This window comes from Aplysia californica, unplaced genomic scaffold, assembly GCF_000002075.1.
Source record: "Aplysia californica isolate F4 #8 unplaced genomic scaffold, AplCal3.0 scaffold00070, whole genome shotgun sequence".
Classification (NCBI taxonomy): domain Eukaryota; kingdom Metazoa; phylum Mollusca; class Gastropoda; order Aplysiida; family Aplysiidae; genus Aplysia; species Aplysia californica.
In genome coordinates, this window is record NW_004797340.1 from 1,188,714 (window position 1) to 1,202,624 (window position 13,911).

A 13,911-nucleotide genomic window follows, 5' to 3' on the forward strand; every position below is an offset into this window, starting at 1 on the left:
GAGAGAGAGAGAGAGAGAGAGAGAGAGAGATGAGAGGGAGGGAGGGAGGCAGGGGGAGAGAGAAAGAAGGAGAGAGAAAAATAGAGACGTCATTTTCAGGATCATGTAAGCACCTGATCAATTCTTGACTAGCATTTATGTGCAGCCAAAACTGACACTGCTTTGTAAGATGTCCTCAGACAAACAAATAGCAAAACTACACAGGCATGCTAAAACATGATTGAAGAACCTCAACTTTCTACACAGAAGAAAAATCAAGACAGTGGGAAAACTTTAAAACTTGACTTAAAATTATTTCAAGTAAAGATAAAAGAGTATATTATTTAAGAATTTACAACCAGATAGAAGTATTCCTAACAACAACAAAAAAGGAAAGTAATTTGCACAATACTAAATGATATTTCAATAACTGATGATGATGAAAAAGTTAGGAATCAATTGAGAACATAAACAGCAATGCTAAAAAGAGTGTTTACAGTTCATTCACAAAAGACAATTTAATGTATCAATGGCGATAAACAAACATCTCAAGGGGAGTAATGATAGATAACTTCTGTATTGAAATAGGCAACAGATACAGACTCAAATCTCTCAGCAGAATATCACCATTTACCCATAACAAAATGCGCAGTAACTGAAACAGAAATTTTCTCATTAAGAGACAAAAAACACAGGAGCCGGAAACGATTCACATAAAAGACCATAAGAGCAAATATGAGCTTTTTCTTCAGACTAAGACAAAATATTACAGATTCAAATATAAAAACATTGACATTTTTGCTTAAGGCATGAGGTTGGTCTAGAAATAATCAACTAAAAAAAAAACCCAGACGTGTGGGGGAGGGTGAAGGGTTAACTAGAGAACTGAATTTTATATCCTCAAAATGAGGAGCAAAAACTCAACACTAACAGTTTGAGTGAAAGAGAAGCACAACGGGGGTCATTAAGTGTTGGGAAAAAGTAATTTGTTTGTTTGTATCACTTGAGAGAAGCACGTCGACACAGTAATTGCTGGGGAAGAGTACGACAGATTGATAGAAACAACAGAGGGAAAGTAAAGATGTAGGAACTACCAGAGGCGTCCTCCATCCATCTGTGGGAAAAAGTAAAACAGGCAGAATGAACAGACACTTTGAGACAGTCAAAAAGTAAAACTTGCCAGTGCTATCCTCCAACCCTCCATCAACATTAACAGATAATGGAAATTTGAGGAGACTACAAACTTCTGAACAGAAGGAGGAAATGACAATAAAAGCAACATTAGATAATACACTGGAAATCTTTCTACATCCTCGGGATAAAGACCAGCAAAAACATGGATAATATTCCATCTGGATAAAAGCCAATACACTGTCTTGCACAACAACAAAATGAGATACATAACACATTTATACGCAGATGACTGCATTGAAACGGAGCAAACTCTCAATTTAACCCTTTAATCAAGCATACAAAAAAAATGTGCTCAATATAAATAAATGGATATTTGTAAATTAGCAAAACCTTGTAGACGGACACATTCCATTACAGGCAGGATTAAAGAATAAACTTTAGACTGAAAGGTGATTACAGTTACCCCCCCCCCCCTACTGCAACAGGACTTAACAGCAATTCATTAAAAGATTAATTCCAGGGATGCTGCTGGGATTTTGTGAAAATAACTGAAAATTTACAAAGCTGCATTTGCAGACAAAAAGACATTCAAACAGAAAACATAAATGGGCATAAACAGGAAACAAATGCTGAGTAAAATAACAGTTCTTTTAATCTTCTTTCAATGAAAATAAATGAAAAAAAGGGGGGAAAAGGGGAAAAAACAGCACCCCTAAAAATCTCTTGTAAAGCTTGTGTCTTTGAAAGCTTATCAAAAGTTTGGTACAAAAATTGACAAAAACAGTTTTCAACAATTTCGACACCAATGACCATTTACAAGATACTAGTCCACTTTAACCCTACTTGTTACTACTAGTTTTCAGCTGCCACCCTTTAAAAGCTGTCTTTACTCTTTCCAAGTTACGGGGGTTTCAACAGCTGAGCAAAAAAAAATTATTGTAAACAAAATAAACTGAAGATGATATTGGGAGAGGCCAGTTGCCGGACTTATTTCATTTTAAAAAAGTGGGCATGTTGCGTCTCAAATTCAAATGTGAGGTACCATGGTGAAATCAGGCGCTCGCAAAAATAATTAAATTGAAGAAAACGACATTTTCCCACAAGTTTAGCAAATTTAAAAGAATTTTTGTTCTTTGGCTTATCACCTTTTATGTCCATTAAACAGCACATTGTTGTGTGAATTTTACTGAAAACCGCTGAATAAAGGCACAAAAAAGGTAAATTGTCAGTTCCTAAGGCCTCTCAAGCTATGAAAATCCCCAAATTTTGACGGCAATTTTCTTCTTAATTTTACCACTGAAATCAGGCGACCCCCCTCACCTTCTTCAATAACAAATATCTCAACTTCGGTTCAGGTAAGATGGGTAGCTCTTTCTTCGAAAGCAACAGAAATGACGTAGCTTTAAGATGATACAAACAACTCCACATGCTCAAAAATAGATGAGAGCCCGATTCCACCACGTTGTGACACAAATCAAAGACAAAATTACACTATGACTGTGCCCCCCCCCCCCCTTCCCCACCTCCCTCCCAAATGTGACTGCTCAGTGTAAGACTGCGCCATACCCCATATTGAAAAGTGACGCCCAAAACGCTTAGTGGGTCTACGCGCTAAAAACAAAGCTCTATTAAGAAGCGGAGATAAGAATATTTACTGGCCATGGCTTGTTGACTAGCACGGGTGCAGCTCCAGATATTAATGATATGCCGCAGACTAACAAGGAAAGTTTTAGGCACCTCTCCTCTCAAACATAATTTCCAGAATTTTCCTCTTCAAAGAGAGGACTCGGTAATAACTACATGTACAGCCTCTGTGGCTTAACTCTGAATAGGCATAGAGGATTATTCCTTGTTTTGTGGCAGCAAGTTTTGTTGAAAATAAGCATACAATAGTATTTTCATCATAGTAAAGGTAGTTTTCAAGCTACAATCATGTATTACCCATGAAAATTCAGAAAATGTGCAGACTCTGAACAATTATCGTCACTGTGTAACAAGAAAAATCCCAGTTGAGAGGCTTGTTTAAGCAGATGCCATGGTCATCTGTATTTTTGGGGGGGTTTTTTACACCCCAAAAACATTACACCAAAATATGCGGTAAATGCACTTTCAAATGCACTGTTTTTAGAGTACACATAATTCTACTTCTTTAACACAGCTCTTATTGAAAAGCTGGGGTGGAAATACAAAGCATTATCACCCAGAGTCTACGGAGTAGACAAGCTACTGTAATGGCGCAAAATCTAGCGTCTAGTCAGTAGACGTGCCGACTTTTAAGAGTTTTTCAACACAACATATCTAAACTAAAAAAGCAAGAATAAATACACATGGGAAAAGAAAGTCAATAAAATAATGTCACAGAAAAACCAATGCATTAGAAACATTTCACCTTTATAATTCGCTTCACTCAGTACCAAAGGTCCCTTGTGAATGCATTTAAATCATAACAACAATTGCAAAGGTCATTTTAAGCAGGATTTAATATGACTATGCAAGAGAAAGGCAAACACACAAACAAAATTCAATAAATAAAACAACATCCCCACACCTCCCCCAATCTGTTGAACCAACTGTTCACTGTCGTCTTTATTCTTAACATAAACGACAACCTATACAAACAGTGGAATTCCACTGTGGTTATTATCTATAAAAAAAACGGCAGCCAAGCACAGCCAAGACACCCTCACCCCACACTCGCTCAGAGGTCCCAACTGTACAAGACACCCCCCCCCCCCCCCCCGAAAAAAAAAACCCCAACAAAAATAAAACTTGAATTTTCGCAACTATCAGCCTGAATTTGGGCAGAAGCACGACAATTTCAATGGTACAGATCTATATATGAGGGTTGACCCAGAATGAGTGGGACACAGTATCCCAGCAGAAAGACTTTGATACTTGATCAAGCAGACTTTTGTGCAAGAGATTAAAACTAACATCTATTGCGCTCAACAGCAAAGAGCATAACCATTACACCACTGATGCTGGTTTGAATCACCCAAAGTACGCAATTTTTACATGGAGCCAACATTTAAAAGAGAGACTAGTCAGTAAAAACAGAGCAAAAATAAAACTAAAGTACGAGGATTACTAAAAACATTACACCACATCAGTTTTCAATTATTATACTTGCCTCCTTTTAACTTTTAACACGCGAAATGACATTCATGGCACATGCCTCAACACTTTTAACTCTTTATAAAACCTAATTACATCAGGATACACTTAACAACAAAGAGAGTGCACAAACTATTGGCGCATCTCAGTAATAGTCAGTAATAGTAATAAAATATGACCGTGTATATGTACAATAAAAATTTCTCCATGTCCCCCAAAAAGAGCCTGTCCCCTCCTCCCTTGAGTATACAAATACAAAACAAATAAAAACATCACCAATTACTTTTTAAAAAAGTTAAAATGTTGAAATTTTATAAGACAAAACCCAAGATGCAAGGAAAGGGAATGGCGAAAAAAACCAATAACATCACAGTGTAGTCTGCACCAAGGCCTACCACTGCCCATGCAGGAGCAAAGACAGAGAATTACGAAACGGACCCCTCTGGTTATGCATTATTCTGTTCCTGGCCAAATGATAAATAAAAGAACTCATACCCTAAACTTGAAATCAACAATTTGTTCTACAGTTGAACCTGCTCTAATGACCACCTGTCCAAGATAATCACCTATACATACAACCTCCTCTCCCCTTGTGTTTTTTTTCTCAAACATTATAATTACACTAAGATGTCCACATGTCTATGCTCACCACTTATCTCCTTAACACAGGACGGCTGTCTTGTAAAATTTTGACTGCAGGTGATTTAAACTGAGGTTTAAGGAGCTATTTTTTTGTGGGGTCTCAATTCAAAAACTTGAAATCTTGAATATCACAAATGTCATTTCTAGAACGGCAAAATATACAAACGGTTGAAAATTTCTGTAAGTTTGCAACCAATCTATACAGCTACCTATGCACAGAAAAGCACTGTCTATGAACATTTATTGACAAGTATTTTGTGTAAAAGATGTAACAGAGGTGAACACATCAGTGCCTCACAACAGTCAAGTCATCTCTTTCATAATTCAAATGCAAAACCAAAGACACTCCCCCTCCATTTTCAGCATCAATCTGCACAGAATCAGTCAGTTGTTTAGATGTACTAAACCCACAATTTTTAAACATTTTTTAAAATTGCTTTTTTAAATCTGTGATATGAGCTGCAAGTGCTCAAGGAAATTTGGTTAAAATTAAAATTCTAAAGATTGAAAAAAAAAAGTAAAAAAAGATCCATAATTAGAGTACAATTATTTAAAAAACAGACAATTTCTTTTGTCTCCTGACAAATTTTTCTTCCTGGGCCTAAAACATTGGAACACCTTACTGATGAAATTCTTTTGCACACTCCCCAACCCCCTTCTTCTGTCTTGGGGTAGAAAAAGCGCATTAGATCTCTATAGGTGGGTCGGGGTATAGTTTACTCTTGAACTTTGTACTCTTGTCTTGTCCCTGTGTGGCAGCATAGTCCTCTCGCTACCTCAGAATTACAAAGTTCTATCTGCTCAGTACCTAGTTTTGAGAAATTTGATGTCAAAGACTTTGAGTTTCACATCGTGTCAAGCTTTTACGAATGCAATTCTTTGAATATCTTGATAACGACTTTGAATAATCATACGATTTTGATAGAGCAGATAAGACATTTGATTTCTTACCTCACCGTCTTAATAACTCAAAACATCAAAAAATCTCGGAGAGAACTTTGCAATTCGAAGGTAGCGCTCTGTCTCCACGTCACTACATGTCCTGGAGCAAAAAATTAGTGGCTAGTCTGGGATTGTTGTTGGCAAACCGCAGAGCCTGCCGCACCTGGGCGTCGTTGAAGCCCATCTCCACAAATCGCTGAACCTGTAGGCCACAGAAAAATATCTATCACTACAACACAACATATGCCTGAACCCATACCATACAACAACATTCCACAGATATTCAACAGTGCACTTTTAACTTATTCACTGACGAATAAAGATGAATGGGAATAACAAATAAACAAAACCCTAATAACATCACAGTGCAGCGTACAGCTCCGGTACCTACATTATCCTTGAGGAAGCAAAGAGAGAGAGATTACAAAACGTTCAGCTCCGGCAGGAAAACATCTTCTACATTGTACTGTTTCTTATACTCTTTGTCCAGACCATCATAAAGGTCCAAGCACAGAGCCAACATCCCCCCCCCCCAACCCACCCAACCACACCTCCCAAGAGAGAATGACGACAAGTTAACGGATTTTAACATTTGGACATAGCATACACTAAAAAAAAGCTCAATAATCCTAACTTTCTGGAATCTTCCTGTAAGCAAGTCTTTCACTTTCCTTCATCAGCTAAGAAAGTGCACTGAGAACATCTATCATACTTAAACATTGACAACAAAAACAAGTGTATGAAGAGAGAAATACAAGCTGTTTCTGATAATTATAAGACTTTCAAAACTAAGTCTGATCACCTCAACTATGTTAATCAACATTTAGAAATATTGATAAAAACGTAACACCCCCCCCCCCCAATGGTACTGTTAATGTTAGTGCTAAAAGTTAACAGGTTCCAGATATGTTGAGTTGCAATTTGGAGTATAAACTAAAACTTGTTCAGGTATCTTTGATAGCGTTGTCCAGATTAACTGGAACCATATAAATAAGTTGAGTGGAAATATGATAAATAGTACTCAAAGGCGTCTACCAAAACAGGCACTGAACCCTCTCTGCCCCCAATAAAAAAATTTTTTTTTATCCTAAGGTGTAAAAGATAATTTCAACTCTTCATTTTCAAAAGTAGCAAAAGCATCCTTAGAACATGATATCATGGCAACCCAGATGTCGCCCCACAAAGAGTGGATACCCCCATTGTCTATAGGAAGTAGAGTACAGCCTAACCTATTCTAACAGCCACTTGTACAAGAAAATCATCTTTATGAATGGCCATTTCTCACTTCTCCCTTTGTGGGTCTTTTTTTTTTTTACATTAAAATAACACTAAGTTGGATGTTCGTCTGTCTAAGATTGCCACTCTTCTCCATGACAATGGGTGACCCTATTAGACAGTTTCTATTTTACGTCCCATAGGGGGGGGGGGGCCTCAAAATTGACTCTATCACCAGAATGGGACACCAAAACCTAATGTAAGCCAAGAGTACTTTACCTGATCTTCTGAGACAGCTCCTCCCGAGCTACTGGCCGAGCCACTGTCATCTGTGGAAGGGGGAAAAATTAAGTATAGAAGAAGAAGGATATACAGTTGAACCTGCCTGAATAGAGGCCATCCTTCCATAGTCGTTGCCAGTAAAAAAAAAGCCACCACTCTGTGAGTTTAAAAAAAAAAAAAATTTTAACCTATCCATAGCGGTCCCTGCCCAACATGGCCACAGCCAGTCAATTTTACGACAAGCCAGCCTCAAAACCTGCTCATAACCACCAGCTGCTACAAAAGTAGTCAGCAAACCTATCCCCATACTGTGGGTGTATGCTCAACCAATGCAAGAAAGCTCTCATGCTAAATGAAAATTTTGATGGAAATCAGAATTTCAGATTTTAAACCATCTGCTAACTTTGCCAAGTCTATTAAGTGACCATAACTCAGATTCTGTACTTAACTGCCACCTGTCTATAACAATAGCTTTCCTCTGTGATCTCCAGTGACAGTTATCGACAGGTTCAATTGTATGCACCCCAATCTTCATCACACAGTGTAATGACACGAGCTTGAACAAAATCAGTAGTGCATGTAACAAAATGCCCAAACCAAGAAAGATTTATGAACTTCTGCATAAAGCTTCAAGACCAATGGAACAGACCACAGCAGAGCAACAACCATTTGGTGACAGGATCTAGACAGGATCTAGGATTGCCACCATGTCAGTCCTTCAGTAGAGGAAGATAGATCTCATGCTGCTTTTCCTTATTTATTTTCAAATTATCATTATTACTATTACAGTCAAAACTGCTCTAACAGCCACTTGTATAGAAGACAACGACCCGTAGGAAATGCCTGTTCCCATTTCCCTCTGAGCATTTTTTTAACATTACAATGGCACTGTGTAAGACATTCACCAGTCTAAGAAAACAGCATTTCTCCTTGACAATGGGTGGCCGTCAAAGACAATTTCGACAATATTTACAAAAAATAATTATCGTATTACGTTCAGCTTCGTATCATAACAATACTTTTATTAATATGATTACTACATTACCGTTATTGGCGTAATTATTATGATTACTATTATTCACAAAGTATTATTTTATTTTTATTTATATATTTACAAATTAACCTCACCAAACTTGTTGCACAGCGCTCTGCTCTACTGACCTAAAATTTCAAATCTCAACAAAAACAGCAACATAACTGCAAACCTAAAAACAGACACAGCAATCATTATCATTATTATAGTAGAGGGTTTTACGGCGCTCGCAACTGCATAAGGTCATATGAGCGCCAAGGGGTGGGTGTCAACAGAGAAGTCTTTACAGGGAATCAGACTTAGACTGCTCACTTCTCTAGCTTCAACAGCACAAGGTCTGCTTCGACTATCAAGGCACCCCAAAATAGCAGGTCACAAGAGAGTGACAAACATATAAAAGAAGTAGAAGAAAATGACAATAGTAAGGATCAGGAAAGAAAAAGCAGCAGTTCCCTATTGTAGATCAGGCCCAGTTATGAGCGTGACATGAGTCAGCCCATTTACAATTCTACTATGCTTGAACAAGAAAGGTCCCCCCTTTGGGAATGGCCTAAAGACACTTCAGTCAGTGGCAACGCACCCCTGGGGGAACACACACAGCAATCAGAAAAAAGACATCTTAATAAAGTCTGAAACCAATACACAAAGGTTTTAACAAGTTACCTGGTGACTGCTGCTCTGCTTGTGCCTGACCTGCTCTTCTCACCACATTGCCAAAGATGCCGGGACCCTGAGCCACGTTCTGGGATAAAAAAAATAATACAAGAGTTACTCAGTTTTGTTGGTTGTGGTCACTGATCCAGCAGTAGCGACTTTAAAGTTTAAGTAAAGACAATCACATTAATATAATAACATACATTTTTCTTTAATAATGGAGAAAAAAAAACAACACCCCATATCAACAGTTAACATTTTGCACTCTCATTCAAACAATTTATATTATTCATTTAGGACACAGGCTGTTTTCACTTTCACCCTATCTGTCAGGACCAAACTGTGCTGAGAGAGATACAAATCACCAAAATACAGACACAGATGACTAATAAAATGCCTATCTACAGGAGATTCAAACTCATGTTTTCTGCCTGCGACAACAAAGCGCTTATTAATTCTCTAAACCACAGAAGTTTGTTCTCATTCTTACAAGACTATAGCACAAAGAACGAGAAGCTCATGATTGCAAATGCTTTATGCCTCCACCAGGGTCCCCACTTAATCCTGGAAATTTTTTTCAAGACCCCCATTTTTTTCAAGACCCCAATTCAAGGGAAAAATAAGGCCGCTACGCGTCAAGAATGATCACCAAAAAAGCCAATCTATCAATGATAAAAAGTCAAAATGTCTTTAAATGAATGCAAACGTACATTTTGTAGTAAGTATAGTCTTCAAACATTAGATGATTATAATACTGGGTGACTGTCAACCTAGCTTCTCAATTTTCCAAGGTGGGGGTAATCCATTTTCCAGGGGCATGTTACATAACAATGACAGCGTGTGCTCCATTTATATCAAATATAATATGTATGTTATGTTTGTGAACATACACACACACACACATGTAGGTACATTATTATATCAAGTCAATAACATGTCAGTGTGGTACTGGGACCTTGTATGACTTTGGTATTTCAGTCTGTTCTTACTTATTTATATTATCCCCTCATCATGATTCATATTAGCCTACATTAACTATATAAAAAATGAATCCCGTTTTGAGCCTGAGAAAAGACCTAGCACCAGAATATCGACTGTCAATAACCAGTCTGTGTGTCACGAATCATTAATCATCATAAACATGAAGACGAACTATCGAACTATCGCTCAAACTCAATTAGTAGAGTAATATTAGTAATAACTTGAATGGCTCAAGTACACCTATTCAGTGTGAGAGGTGTAAGAACTGAGGGAGGGCAAGATGCAGTGACACTGAAAATATGCCAATCTTGAACAGAAATCTAAAATATAGATGTAAATTACTATCACCCCATCCAATGGAACAGGAACACTTTAGTTCAGTAACAAGGCATGACGGATCCCGATTCCACATTAGGCCTGCACCAACGCGCGCTTTGCAGAGAGCTCAGTAGTATCAAAATTCTAAATATACTTTAAAAAATGTGCTTCCCAGTTCAGTTTTCGTCCTCTAGTGTTGCCTTCAACTCCCCACCCAACCCCTTCCCCGAGTGTATTTTTTTTTTTTTAATCAATAACACCCCCCCCTCTCCAGAGTCCTATACTTCACAGCGCTCAGACTGCAGGGACTCACACAATGCCTTATCACTTGATGGGGGCGCACAGGGTCACTGACCGGTCACGATGGCAAACCTGACAAGACGCTTGTAAAACTTTCTTTTCCTTTTTTTCCCCACAAGTGACAGCACATGACAAATATTGATTTATTTTCATGGCGACACAGCTTTTGTAATGCACAACCTGCATATTACAAATGTTGTGTTATGTATAAGACTATTACTAGAAAATTTCTGGGTGGTAACGAAAGCGAAAGTAGATATTGAATCTTCCCGATCGAGCCTCGGTGTCACACATACACTTCAGCCTGCCGCCACAGCAGTTCAATAACGTTTCCTCTTAACGATTCATCAACCATACTGTCTAGACAGCTACACTACTATTACACAGGCCCTATCCTTTCCCAACTTACCGACCCATCTCAAAATTCCCGACTTTTTCCCGATTTCCCGACCCGGTGGGGACCCTGCCCCACTAACATTCACAGTTAGCTCTACCGTGTCTACCCTGGGCATTGAGACTGAGGACAAAAGATTTTTACGTTACAAGCTTTAGTGGAAATTGCTCGGAAGTTAGAAAGGGACTCAAAGCCTCCTCTAACAATGTTTCTTCTTCCGAGTAAAAAAAGGGCATCAACACATTAATGATCATTTAGTGCTGAGAAGAGGTCAGACATCAACACATTAATGATCATTTAGTGCTGAGAAGAGGTCAGACATCAACACATTAATGATCATTTAGTGCTGAGAAGAGGTCAGACATCAACACATTAATGATCATTTAGTGCTGAGAAGAGGTCAGACATCAACACATTAATGATCATTTAGAGCTGAGAAGAGGTCAGACATCAACACATTAATGATCATTTAGAGCTGAGAAGAGGTCAGACATCAACACATTAATGATCATTTAGTGCTGAGAAGAGGTCAGACATCAACACATTAATGATCATTTAGTGCTGAGAAGAGGTCAGACATCAACACATTAATGATCATTTAGTGGTGAGAAGAGGTCAGACATCAACACATTAATGATCATTTAGTGGTGAGAAGAGGTCAGACATCAACACATTAATTATCATTTAGTGCTGAGAAGAGGTCAGACAGACCGGGGAAAGTAGAAAAATACCTACAAGTGGTAAAAAAAAAACCCTCCCTTTAACACTCAAGCCTTAAAAACATGGGGTGAGATTCAAAACCAGCTAAGTGACATTTTGGAAAAAATGAGAATTTTTTGCTTATAAATTAAATGCACATTGTTACCGGCTAAAAGAAGCACAGTTTCGGCCAAAACCCAACACATACTTCATAAAAGCCACCAAAAAATCTTCTTTTTACACATATTCGTACGAATAGCAGCACTTTAAAAAAGCTGATCTTCTCAGTCATTAGCCGGTTTTGCATCTCAGCCCTGAAAATACGGTCGAACCTGTTGTAACAGCTACCTGTCCAAGTCAACAATCCCCTGAAAAAAGAACAACAAACGACCACTTCTCACCCATCAACCCTTCCCCTTTTGGGGGGTGGGGTTGTGGGTTTTTTTCAGGGGGAGGGGAATGTTAACATTATTATAATGCTGCCGAAGACATCCACCTGTCTATAACAAGCACTCTTCTTCTCGACAATGTGTCTACTGTTTTCGACTATAAGTGAATAAATAAATAAAACTTACAATAGGCTGCGGTCGGCCAATGTCCATGTGCCGACTGGCCTGTATGGCTGAGGCCATCATCTGCTGCTCAATGCGGTCCAGTCGCTCTCTCTGCTGCAGCTCCAGCGTGGCCCCCATGGGTAACGACGTCTTCTGCAGGTCGGGTGACTCCAGGAAGCGACCCAAACAATACTCAAAAGCTCTAGCCACAAATACTGGGACCTGCAGCATAGCCTGGACCTTTAAGAAGTTCGCCCTCCACAGAATTCCAGCCAGCTGAAAACATACAGACGAGCAATGCCATTTAAGTTTAGGGAGCAATTGGAAAAAAAAATTTTTTAATCAGGAAGTGATTTGCTTGATGGATTCTGCAAAAAACTAGTTACAATACACATGGATCTCCATGCAGTCTTATCTGATATACCTTTACAATAGTTACAACAACAACAACAACAATTGTTTTCTTAAGCGGTCTTGAATAGCAATGGTAATAACAACATGACGAAAAAGTGGTCTAGAATAATAATCTTCTTCACAAAGATTGTAACAGGACATTGCAGATCCATTTTCTGTTATTGAAAAGACAAGTGAAAGAAAAAACAAACAAATCAGACAGAATACAAAAGAGCAGTGCAGTTACATCTTTCAATGACAACGACAATCTTTATTCATCTCGCAGGGATAAATTTGTCTTGGTCATTAACAATGGCAGTAGACGTTACAAAGGTTAGGTGCACTCACCCATACACAAAACAAGACAGGACATTAGTAAATACATGTTTCACATGCTGGAACAACCCGCTCCGTAAAACATTCTCTCACTCTCTCTCTTCTCTCTCTCCTTTCTGTTTCATTTCAAGCACTGTGTGTTCGGTAACCTCACTGCAGTTGGTATGAATGAATCTCTATATCCATCTGTTCTTGCTTTTTTGGAAATGTATCGTTTACTGCAGGTCAAGTGTTGAAATTCCAATGTCAGTGGGTGGCTATGGTCATTAAGCATTATTTCCGCCTTTTTTCGAACGTTTGTCTTATGCAGATATTCAAAGTTACTTAGGTATCTACCAATGGTTCTTGACGCCTTTCTGATCAACTTGTTTATGTTTATGATGTGCTACCTTCCCAAATTGCTACCATAGCAAGTGATACCAAAATTTATCAAAGTTCCTATTGTGGTGGTGTAGAATATCTGAAGGATGGATGGATTCAGATTAAAAGACTTAAGTTTCCTCAGAAAGTACAGCCTTTGATTCACCTTTTTAACGATATTGTTTAAGTAATTTTGCCATGTAAATTTGTTGTCGATTGTAAGACCAAGATATTTGTATGAATCCATGATTTCAATTGTTTTTTGTTCAATTACGAGTGGTGGGATTGTTGGTTTTTCTCTTCTAAAATCAAAAATCAATTTTTTTGTTTTTGAGAGGTTCACCTTCAGAAAATTGCAATTGCAACATTTAACTCATTCGCTACATATTATTTTCGGCTTGTGGACGAATTCTTTTCGGGAGGGCGAAATGGGATGATGACTAGTGCGCAGTTCACAGGTCTTTGGGGCCATAAATTCAAATAAATATCAACATATTATGTACCAACATTTTCAGTATGGTTTGTAGAATACATCTGTATTATTTATTTGCGTATTTTTCAACTTTGGTTCCTGTAAGAGG

General features: G+C 38.2%; 1 protein-coding gene across 2 annotated transcripts in view; it reads right to left on the reverse strand.

The window, feature by feature from the left end:
* Positions 1-5,729: 5,729 nt before the first annotated feature.
* Positions 5,730-13,911, reverse strand: part of LOC101848184 (ubiquitin-associated domain-containing protein 2) — an 18,399-nt gene continuing 10,217 nt past the window's right edge. For both annotated transcript variants that reach the window (XM_005093832.3, XM_005093831.3), the window contains exons 7-10: positions 12,263-12,517; positions 9,005-9,083; positions 7,306-7,355; positions 5,730-6,013 (exon numbers count right to left, since the gene is read on the reverse strand). In XM_005093832.3, coding sequence (XP_005093889.1) covers positions 5,903-6,013; positions 7,306-7,355; positions 9,005-9,083; positions 12,263-12,517 — 495 coding nt within the window. In that variant the 3' untranslated portion in view covers positions 5,730-5,902. The remainder of the gene's footprint in view (positions 6,014-7,305; positions 7,356-9,004; positions 9,084-12,262; positions 12,518-13,911) is intronic.